The sequence below is a fragment of the Protopterus annectens genome, chromosome 1.part1, assembly GCF_019279795.1.
Source record: "Protopterus annectens isolate FY-2018-M chromosome 1.part1, PAN1.0, whole genome shotgun sequence".
Taxonomy (NCBI): Eukaryota; Metazoa; Chordata; order Ceratodontiformes; family Protopteridae; genus Protopterus; species Protopterus annectens.
This window is the reverse complement of record NC_056726.1, coordinates 1,318,360,337-1,318,372,404: the sequence shown is the minus strand read 5'-3', so window position 1 is coordinate 1,318,372,404 and position 12,068 is coordinate 1,318,360,337. Positions and strand designations below refer to the sequence as shown.

At 41.6% G+C, this 12,068-nt stretch overlaps 1 protein-coding gene across 1 annotated transcript in view; it reads right to left on the bottom strand.

Moving 5' to 3' along the window:
* The window catches only part of CTIF (cap binding complex dependent translation initiation factor), a 2,147,727-nt gene that overhangs the window by 541,734 nt on the left and 1,593,925 nt on the right, over window positions 1–12,068 (bottom strand). Inside the window, exon 9 of the mRNA XM_044081751.1 lies at window positions 11,468–11,951. Coding sequence (XP_043937686.1) covers window positions 11,468–11,951 — 484 coding nt within the window. The remainder of the gene's footprint in view (window positions 1–11,467; window positions 11,952–12,068) is intronic.

Genomic DNA, 12,068 nt, shown 5'->3' with positions numbered 1-12,068 from the left:
TTTGTAGGAGTGAAATAAAAGAAAAACTGCTGTAAATTGCATGATTTTGGTTATCACTTACACTTTGGAATTTTCTATTTATTACAACTTTGCTTTTACTTCACAATTTTGTAAACTCATCAGTCCCCCCCCCCCCCCCATTACTATATTACATGTCTTTTGGACAGTCAGTATCTCTTTATAAGGTAAGTATCTAAATCTAGATTATCAACTCCATTCCACTTTGGCTCTACTAGCCAACCTGTTTATGTTATTTAAAAAAGTCACTGCAGAGGTGAAAGGAGCAGGTAAATTATTCAAGTTACTAATGTCTCGATTCAAGAAAAATATATACAACTGAGCAGTTGCCTGGGCATATATTTAATTTGATCTTAATACAAACATAACATGCCAATGACACAACTGTGGTACAGAAACTGACAAGCAAATTTTACTGCTAAGTAAAATGAAGTCAACTGGCAATGTCTCTGGAAAGCTGCAGTAAATCAGGCATCATTAAAACACAGCAGTTACTTGCTTACATCTGTGCTCGGTGAAAAAAAAATAATACACTTATAGGGAAAGTACAATTGTGTAAGTAAATTTACCATGATAATATGTTTTAATAGATAAAAGCAATTGCTGAAACATCACAGAGCTGACTTGCAGTAATGGTAAATTTTGATTCGGCTAGCTTTTCATACAGTATTAAGTGACTGTTTTGTATAGCTCTGAAGTTGTTCATTAAATGTTTGGACAAAAGTGCATAGCTTTGCAAATCAGTTTTCTTTACTATGTGTGATTTGGAAGAAATGATAATTGAAAATCTATCAGAATCTAATTGTTTTTTTAGTTTTCTTTCCAGCATTGCTTTGAGCTTTTGTGAAGTTTCATGTTTTAATAGATCACTGCTGTAGTAGTCAAATATATTTGGGATATACTCTAGTGACTGGCCAGCTTTCAAAGCTGAAGGGTGCCTTTCATGCGTGCTGTCAGGAGCTTGATGGGAGGTCTGATACAAGGACAGTTTTAGTGCCAATTTAGTAAGAACTTTTTTACTTAAAAAAACATGGAGGCAAGAGCTCTACAAGGAAACAAACACAACAGTAATCTATATACACAAGGGTCCATACAACTACATCCTGGAAATACAATATATACATACAAGCTTCAAATTTTCAGAACAGAATTGCCCCAGGAGAACAGGAGCAACCAATGAGGAAGAAAAGAAAGTTGGTACATGTACATCCAGAAAGAAAGAAAACAACCCTCATCAGAGGGAGAAGAAAAAAACCCTACAGGGGAGAACAGAGGGATGGAATACTGCAAAAGTTTAAGTATAACATCTAATCTTCTGGTACATTCTTACACAACTGTACAATGCCCTTCCTTATCAATGTTGCAGTACTGTACTGTAAAGGTTGGGAGGAGAAAGAAGGAACTCTCCAAAAACCCATGGAGGATAGTCGGACCGTAGCAAATCTTGCTCTGGTCTTTGAATTGAAGTCACATTCAGCTTGTAGTGCCTAGTAAAAAGTACGCACAGTAGACCAAGTAGCACCTTCCAAAATGGATCTAGCATCCAGACCCTTAAAAAGCTCCAGAAATTGCAACCTTCCTAGTAGAATTAGGAATCTTTTTGCTATGAAAAGGGAATAGCTTTAGAAATCCAAGAAGAAAATGTTTGTTTAGAAATTGCTAAACCCAATTTCTAGTCCTGAAAAAAATTGCTCAGATTTCCAAATAGCTTTAGTCTTGTCTAAATAATACCTAGAAAGTCTATGGAAATCCAAAAAATTGAGATTCCACTTAAGAAGTAAAGAAAGGAAGGAAAAATGGCCTGATTCAAATGCACATCACTGGTCACTGTAGAAAGACTGATTCTAAGAGACACCATTGTCTGTGTGAAAACAAAACAGAAAAAGAGAAAGTGTCATAAGGGACTGAAGTTCAGAGACTCTCTTAGTAGAAGTCAAAGTCACCAACAATACAGTTTCAAGGTACAAAGTTTTAACAAGGAAGAAGCTGCTGACTCAAAAGGTAGCAAACTCAATTTCTCAAGAACAAAGTCAAGCCCCCAAGAAGGAGAAATTAATTTTTGTGGAGGCCTAATATGAAGGACACATCTGTGGAACTGATTGACTTCAAACCTAAAGGAAAGTGGTGGATCCAGAGGCAGACAAGCAGAAATGGCTGACAAATGAGCTTTAATAAAAGAGTACGCTAGACCATATTTGAGCAACTGACAAGTAATTAAGAGCAATAGGAATACATCCTAAAACAGGGCATTGTTCATTACTGTAACACCAAAAAGAAAATCTTTTTCAATTCACAACACAAGATTTTGTAGCAGTGGGTTTTCTGTCTCCCATAAAATCTTTTGCATGTTCTCAGAAAACAGGTGCCTAACAGGAATCAAAACCCCATCACCCAGAGAGTCAACTGTAGGTTTAGAAAGTACAGTTGTGTACACTTACCATAAATGTAGATGTTCAAGTGTATTCACTGTTGCAGTCATCACTTTTGGGTTATCTGCTTGCAGTAGTCCTCAGTCGGCCTGATTAACAAAGTCTTGGGTCCTGCGTCAGTTGCTGTCCCTTCTTCCATGATGTCAGGTAGTCAGGGGTATAAAACATGCAGCCAATGCCATTACATCAGTTTTTCTTTCCCCAGATGTTAGGTGCCCCTTAATGGGAAGCAATTAAATCAATAAATATATAAAGTTAAACCTTCAATAAAAAAGCAAATACACCAAAAAGCTTTTGAAGATAGCAAAGGAAAGTAGAGATATATCCAAAAAAAGATGGGGGCTGGAGGGAGGGTAACCCGGACTGCAACAGTGAATACACTCAGACATGTACATTTATGGTAAGTGTACACAGCTGTACTATGTTCTTGTGTTTCACTGTTGCAGTCATCCAACATTTTTGGGGTAGATTCCCAAAGAAATGGCGAGGATGGTGAAATATGTACAGAACTCAGGTAGCAGCTTCTAGGATGTCCCTGGTAGGGTTGCCTCTGAGAAAGGCTGCAGAGGTAATGGCCTTTGGGAAAGTGTCAGAACCCTTGGGGATAGGGTTTCCATGGTGCCTGGTAGAAGTGCAATCCTATCCAAGTTGGAAAGGTTTGCTTTGAATAGCTGGGCTCTGCCCTGCAGGATATGGCTCCAGCAGTTGTCAGATTGATTGAGGTTTAGCTGTCCAAGTAAATCTAAGTTGTCTGTGCACACTAAGGGGTGCATCCGTTCCCTTGTTCTGTGGATTAGGAAGAAGTTTGGCAAATGATGGACTGATTAAGGCCACACTGGATACCACCTTGGGCATGAAGGAGGGATTGGTCCTGAGGGACACCTGTCCGCATGAAAGATGATGAAAGTCTCCACTGCCATAAGGGCTTGCAATTCAGACACCCTTGCTGAAGTGATTGCTAAAAGGAAAGCTGTTTTCCAAGAAAGATTTTAAGTCTGCAGTGGCAGCTGGCTCGAAAAGGAGGTATTTCGCAAGTAGGTCCCAGGCTGGAGTTGGAGCTCTCCGGGTAATTTTGGCCCTCTGAGGAACTGTTAGCAGTGGATGAAAGAGAGAGGTGGTTCTGTGTTATAATGAGTGAATGGCTGAGGCATGAATTTTGATGGAGAAAGACAGGCCCTTATGAAGATCTCAGTTAAGTATTGTAAAATCTGAGGTAAATTGGGCACTGTGTACTCATCCTTGAGTTGGTTCCAGGCACAGAATCTTTTCCATTTTTCAGCTAAGATTTCTAGTACTAGGCCTCCTTGCCTCTAAAATGATATCCATCACTGGTTTACTGAGGATGGTAAAGGAAGATTATGTAATTGCCAGGCTGCTAGTTCAGTGTTTGAAGTAGGGTGCAGAATTTGGTTCTCCTGCTGAGACAATAGAGTAGGAATCTGAGGTAGGTGCCATGGGCCCACAGTGAACACTGGCAAGAGGGGTACAGTGTTGGTGGCCAGTCTGGTGCAATCAAAATCTTGGTTTGTCTTGTTTGATCTTTAGTAGTACTTGAGAGCAGAGGCAGAGAGGAAAGGCATAAACTGATAGTTTTTTCCAGCTGAAGGACAGAGCATCCACTTTCCAAGCTTGTTTGTGAGGAGTCCTTGTGCAGAAATTGTCCAACTGATGGTTTTGGGGAGGCAAACAGGTTATATCTGGGCTCCCCATTTGCTTGTCAACATGTTGAAAATCCTTGGTTCCAGTTTCCACTGTGGGTCCATGAGGTTCTGCTTAGTTGTCTGCCAGATTTAGTTTTCCTGGCAGGAATGAGCTTGTAATGTCACTTGTAGCTCAGGGCTGTGTTCCACAATGCCATGGCTAGTCTGCAAGGTAGAATTGTACCCCCTGCTTGTTTATGTACACATAACAGTGGTGTTGTCGTCTTTACCCTTAATTGTCCTGGAAGAATGTGGTCCTTGAAGGCTGTCAGAGCATTCTGTACAGCTAACATTTCTTTGATTGATATGCAGGTGCATTTGACTGGGTTCCATTTGCCCTGAATGCACTTCCTGCCAGGTGAGCCCCCATGCATAGTCTGATGCATCGTTGTTAAGGTTTGGGTGGCAGGGGTATGTGAATGGAGCCCTGTTTTGGTGGCAGGCCTCTGCCCACCAAAGGAACTCTAGCATAGGCAAGGTATGATAGGAATCATTGCTTTTAGATCCTGTGAATGTTGACACCATAGGCTTTGAGATACCACTGTAGTTTCCTCATATGCAGCTTGCATATGGAATTAAAGAATGCAGGAGGCCATGAACCCCAAGGCTTGCAGTATTTGCCTTGCAGATAACTGGGTTTTGTGGCCTTGTTTGAAGTAGGTTGTCAAATGAATCTTTCTCTGGCATGAGGAAAGCCATCTGGGAAGTTGTATTCAAGCTTGCTCCAGGAATATAATTTGTTGACAGGGTACCAGGTGTGAGTTTTTCTTTATGGTGTACCCCAGACAGCAGTACCCTTTGAACAAAGGCCAGATGATTCAAAAGTATGTCCTGGCTTTCTGCCTGAATTAGACAATCGTCCAGTATGGGTATATTTGAATATTTCTTTGTGCAGAATGCAATGACTGGAGCTAGGCACTTTGTGAATACCCTGGGCAGTAGATAAGCAAAGGGCAGTGCAGAGAACTGATGTGCATGTAGCCTGCTTTGAAGTGTAGGTATCTTCTGCAAGACTCCCTGATGGGATGTGCAGGTATGCTCTTTTAAATCTAGTGTTGCCAACCAGCATTTTGCCTAGCATAGGAAGCAGCTGGTGAAGAGTCAGCATCTTGAATTTTGGAAATCACCAGCATTTAGAGGAAAAGGTCCAGGATAGACGCCATGAAGCCAGCCAGCCTGGGTACCTGCAGTGCCCTAACAGAACCCTTATCCCTTTTCTCCCTCTCTGGTACCAACCGGAATAGCCCCCCATGTTAAGAGAGAGAGTACTTGGATTTTTGGGCCTCTGCCCATCATTTGGGGTAGATTCACACCTACTTGGTGTTGGGTAAGGTGGTGCGAAGTGAAATCTGTATCCTGGGAGACACGTTTTTAAAACTCATTTGTCCCAAGTAATGAGTTCCTGTGTTTTTGGCCTGCAGACCAATCTTTTCAGTTTCAAAGCATACTCCAGTTGAGAAGTGCTGGAAGTTTTAGGAAGCAAGCTCATTGAGACTGTTTTTCCATAGGGAGTCTTACTACTCCCCTGATTTGGGTGCGAAACCCCCTAATGGCTTTAGCCTCAAAGTGCCCTCTGGGACTGGAAACCCAAGGTTTCAAGGTCTGGCTTACTGAGTAAATATTCCTAAGAGGCTGGGAAAGACCACCCAGAGGGCCAGCGCCTACCAAACGCCAGGAGGCCGAATCCTGCACAAAATCTCAACAAATTCTGCACAGTTGGGGCTTTATCTCCACTCAAAGAACTTCCTCAGCCTTGTTGCCAAACAGACGGTCCTGATTTAAGGCCGCATCCAACAATTTAGCTTTAACATGATCAGGTAGAGATTGCTCCTTAAGCCAAGCATGCCTTCTGAGCACAGAACCAGTAACAGCAGCCCTGCAAGAGGCCTCTAAAGAATCAAATCCACATTGCAAATCATGTTTTCCAACTTGTTCAGCAGAATGCATTAAATCCTGTAATTCTTTACTTTTCGCATAGTCAGGAATCAACATCATTTTCTATTTAAGCAGTCCAATAACATGTTGTTGATACTTTAACATATGAAACTGGCAGTTTAAAGCCCTAATGACCAAGGTTGCAGAAGTGTATACCTTCTTACCCCATCTAGCCAGCGCCCTAAAGTCTCTATTAGAAGGGGTAGGATTTTTAGTAGAAGCCTTAATGCCCTTGGGTCCCTGTGAAATAGTCTCTGGATCTGCAATAGGATTTTTAAAAAGGAACTTGTGTGAATCAGGAACCCTGTAATATCTGTCAGGTTTTCTGGGAGCAGGAGGCAAGGAATCAGGGGCCAAACTAGTTTCCGAAAAGGCATCAACAACAATGTCTAGTACAGGAAATACAGCTAAAGGCCTACGCTGAGGCAGGAGTAAGAAATCCCTAAAGCCTCTTTTTTGAATCAGAAAAATCCTGGCTTTCCCAGTGGAAATGCTCCCTTAGAGTATGTAAGGTTTCACCAAAAGAAAAATCCTCTGGAGGGGAAGCAGAGGGAATAGAGTCCTCTGCATCAGAATCCTCATAAGTAGATAAGGGCAAATCCAGATCATCAAAAAAATCAGAATCCTGGTCAGAAGATTCATAAACAACTTCAGTCCTAGGTCTCTTAGAAGGGGGAGGTTGGCTTCCCCTGATTAAAGTTATAAGATCTTCAGCCATTCTTATCACTTGTTTTTTAGGCATAGTGGCCCGAGTATGCAGCCTGGGCATCGTTTTTTTAGGCATGGTTCGAGATTTAGGCCTAAAAGAAGAAGGAGGCGTTGGTTTAATATGCAAGTTCATAGGCCTGAATACACCCTCAGAAGCCAGTGCCTGCACAGCGGCTCTGGACCCATCCAAGGTAGAGACATCTGCAGGTTCCAAAGTTGAAGCATCTTGCGGCATACTGGACTCCAAATGGGTCTCAGTAGAGGCCTGCGAATCAGAAGTAGCAGGTATTGGGGGCTGCGAAAGCACCTCACTGAGTACTGGGGACTGGCTTAGGAGAAGGGTCAACAGTTTTGGACCTCGGCGGCCTCTGTCTTTATCCTTGCATTTTTTCAGAATCCCGGTAGTAAGATGGCTAACCGATGACATTTCTGGTTAATTAAACTGAGAACCGAAATATTTAGAGCCAAAACTATACCGACGATGGATAGTGCACTGATTAGATAAAGCACAAAACTGACAACATGGTACGTTGTGGTCAGGGCCTAGACAAGGAATACAAGTAATGCAATTATTAACTTTTACTGACATCGGTAAAGAGCAAGAAAAAGTTTCCCCAACAGGGTACTTAGTTTTAGTTGAAGACTTCGGTTCTGAAACTCTAAAAAGAAAATTTCAGGAGTTTGGCCAACCTGCACTTGCGAACTGCTATTGCTTCAGGCACCACACGGCAAGAAAGACTGATGTAATGATGTCAGCTGAATGTTTCATACCCCTGATGACCTGACTTCATGGAAGAAGAGACAGCAACTGACGCAGGACCCAAAACTTTGTTAATCAGGCCAACTGAGGGCTACTGCAAGCAGATAACCCAAAAGTGATGACTGCAACAGTGAAACACGAAGAACATCATGAGGTTGAATTAGACAGCCCTTGTCCTGTGTGAGTAGATCCACCCTGTGAGGTAAACTGTGATGAGGAAACCAATGCTGCCTGACCCAAAATGGAATTAGCAACAAGATTTTGGGCCAGTCCCACATGATCTTGTGTAGGACGTTTGGCAACAGAGGAAGAGGGGTAATACATATAGGAGCATCCCTTTCCAAGAAAAAGACATGACGTCCAACTTCCAAGTCAGGGACTTGGCATTGGAGAACAGAACTTGGGGAGTTGTCTGCTCTGAGGGGAGGGGAAAGAGATCTGCTTGAGGAGAACCCTACCACTCTACAATGTCCAAGAAAACTTCTATGTAAAGCATCCACTCATGAGGATCTGCTCATATTGTCTGCAGCAATACTGCATTAAGAGGGAATATAAACAGACTGAAGAATTAATTGATGGCAAAGTCTCATACTATGAGGGTTAGTCTGCAAAGACACTAAGACTTTGTACTTGTGTGACCTAGCAAATAAATTCCTTCTTTATGCTAAACAGAGGAATGGGAAAGTGCATACGGTCACCATGTTATAAGCCAAATTGATTTCATATACCCTGGGAACTTTGGGGTGCAAAGGAACATCAATGTGGATGTCATGAACCTCAGAGCTCTTAGAAATTCTCTGGCTGAGGTCCCTCACAAGCGAAGAAGAGACTGACAAAGTTTCAAACAGGACATTGGAGGAGAAAGAAAATCATAACTAAGGAATCTGTGACAGGTCCCTACCCAACAAGGAAGGGCTACAAAGTTGTCAAAGAGAGGACATTGTGAGGGTAAGAAAATCATTAAAGTAAGGGATCTGTGACAGGTCCCTACTCCGAACAGCAATCGGAATGAAATGCTAAGAGGGCATGCAAGCTATGTACCTTGTTATTTACGCTTCTGATGTTTAGGTAACACATAAGGAGTGAATTGGAGGGCCTACTTATAGTTGGTAAGATAATGGGGTTAATATCAATGGGATTTGAGCCAGCAGGGGAGGAAGGACCTGGGTTTGATGGATGTCTCCATCTAACATGAGGTTGTAGTGCAGGCTAACCGGCTAGATTAGCTTAGCAGTTTGTAAATTAGTTTGTGATAGTTTTTGGTTTTGGGGTTGATGTATTTGGACTTAACAGGATGATAGTTTTTAGGTGTTAAGGAGTTGGATGAGGTGATTAATTAGGTGAGCTTTCATACAGGTTTTTATTGAGTAGCTGTTTGGCTTTTTGGGTACTGGAATCCTGTAAATTGGGTTGATTTTCATAGAGGGTAAGGAGATAAGGAATGAGCATCAAGGGCAGCAGAGACAATGATAATAGCTTTATTTTAGGAAGTGAAATTGAGATTGGCAAAAGACATTCTAACAGTATTATATTTTAACCAGGATATATGAGAATACTTAGGAAGGAAGGGCAGGTAGCAGTATGGGTTTAATAGAGGTATCTAGTGTAGACTGGCTGTTGTATGCTGTTGGCTGGGTGTGGTTAATGAGGAATCCTGTAGATTGGCTGCTGTAGTAGTAAGAAAGGGGTGTGGCTATATAACTATAAATTTAGCACCACTTGGGGCGGTGGGTGAGCGATAATCCAGAGCACAAGGTTCATAGAACTTGTAACACTAAGGTAAGCACTAAAAGGGACTTAAATGCTCTATAATTTCATGGAGCAATAGAAACTGGTAGTGTTTTTAGTTTCTAAATGTTTCAATTGAAAAACTGCTAACATTTTTGGTTTCTAAGTGTTTCAATGTAAAACTGCTAACATTTTTGAGGTGACTTAGATACTCTACAATTAGCTTTATTAAGCTAATCTAACACTCAGTACAATCAGAGTGAGGTAAATAATGACTTGTAGGCATGAGGAATTTCCTTAGCTGTTAGCTACCAGGGATGGTTAATTTTAGTGGGTTTAGCGTTTAATGAAGCCTTTGGGGGTGGGCTAATCGTGCAGTAGACCTAGTTCAGCTTAACATTAGTGCTAACAGACAGGAGTTAGAGAGAGTACCCTTGTTAGGTCTTTAATTTGCGAGGGGCAGGCAGAAAAGTTTTCTGTTAGTTCAGTTGGGTGGTGTCCTTCTAATGTAGCAAGCCTTTCAGAATGGGAGCAGATAGAAGGGGAAGCACATGGTGAAGGATAAGTTAGAAAAGAACAGCAATATCTACTCTTGCAGAGCTTGAGAATGAGCGGAGCAGGGCTAATCCAGAGCACAAGGTTCCTAGAGCTTGTAACACTAGGTAAGCACTAAAAGGGACTTAAATGCTCTATAATTTCATGGATCAATAGAAACTGTTAGCGTTTTTAGTTTCTAAATGTTTCAGTGAATTACAGATTAGTAATACACCACATCATTATGCTCAGAGACTCAAGTCTGTTTCCTGGTGTATGGTGTTGGAGGTTTCCTGTGTGAATCCAATGCCTGCTCAGCTAGATTCCTATTTAACCTGTTCATGTGAGTTATGTAATTTAATATCTTCGGTTTTCAAGGAGTCAGACTGCATTCCTAAATGGTCTACAATCCATGATACCCAGTTAGGAGGCATGACCATGGAACTCTGCTCGGACAGCTCTGTTTTAGTAGTAGCTGCAACTAGAACAGAATCAAAAGAGCCATGTGCCAATACCTGCCTGTCACAAAATCTTGCCTGACATGCACATAAGTTGATGGAAGAATTAGCAAGAGGGGCCACCCAGTAAGTAGAGGTGACAGCCCAGAAAGACTGAAACACATCCTCATCTGGGGAAGTGGAAGTCAGTGGACCACTGCAAAGTTCCACTCTGAAGCATTAATTCCAGGATCTGACCAAAACTGGAGCCCTGCAAAGGGCGGAGGACTTGGCACTTATCCATGCCCACACCACAGCGCCACTACTGCTCTGCAATCATTTCTAGGCAATGTCAACCAACATTGTAATGTTAGCAAACCAGTCAGCCATTTTTGGAGCTCTCCAAAATATTTAGATACTATCCACACCCATGCTCATTTCCTAAGTGCTAGATTATGTCAATGCTCTATCCCAACTGGCTGACTATCCTATATATACCAAGACTAGTTTACCCTAATTACATCTTATCCTCTTTTTCTAACTGTCAAGTTTACTTTCACCACAAATGACTCTACTCCCATCTACATTCCAAATGATCAAATCACCAGTACTTTGGAACCAATTTTACTGCTACCACTTTGGACCCTCTCAAATACTGAAAACTGATTTTGCTATTAGCTGACTGATTTGTATTGTATGTAACTCATTGTAAGACATGTTTATTATGTAAGATATCTTTATGTTTAAGTAATTATGAAAATTTTACCAGACATCTTTTTGCCTAATTATCATTAGCTCAACTATGATGTAGCTAAAATGTTTTATGTTTTTAAGGAGTTTTTCTCTCCGGTCTTGCACTGAAAAGGGGTCTTGCATGGCACAATTGGACACCAGTAAACAAATACAATAAGTAGAATTATAGTACACCTCTCTAATATAAAGTTTACATGCAGTTAATAAAGACATGCAGTCTAGAAGACCTCTCAAAGAGCCTAGTGCAAATTCACTATTCCCAACTGCCCCACAGCACTGTCTGGTCAAGTGACTTGCTCAACATCCCAAAGTAAACAAATGAAAGGGGAAGATTCCTACTCTTGGCACAGGAAGTAGCTCACTAACAATTGAGTAATTTAGTCCTCTGCAATAAATCTCAAACAACCTTACAAACATGCAATAATATATAAAATGAGAAGATACACGCCTGAATTTATTAATCACCTTTTCTTTAAGTCGTCGTCTCAGTCTATCTTTGGAAGATGGCAATAGAATACACTTGGCCTTATCCCCTACACCATCCAGGACACTGTTCCTGAGCTTTGTTTCAGATTCAAGAATCAACTGCTGAGACTGATGGTTGGCTACCTCCTCATTCCGCTGAGGCTCAGCTCCGTTCTCTGAAAATTGTCTGTCCTCTTTCCCAGTCTCAGTCTCTTTGGCATTTCTGTACAGTTCTCGGTCATTCTGTGTGTGCCTCTGGTTCTGATGCCATCGCCTGTTTTGGTTATAACCATGGTGACCTTGTCTCCCTGAGAATGGTGGACCGTGGTTGCCCTGGTACTGTCTCTGCTGATCCCGCTGATCCCGGCAGTGTCTGGTGTTCTGCTGATGCTCTGTTTGATTCTGGTGTGACTGTGGCTGCTGTTGGTGTTGCTGCTGCTGTTGCTGTTGTGGTTTATTTCCTCCTTGTGCCCTCTGCTGCTTCCTATCAAATCAATTTGAAATATTTTAAACTTTATTTACTAGTCTCCAATCCACCAAAACGTCATTGTTTACATGCAGATGAAAACCATACCATGCAACACAATTTATGCAAAAAGAA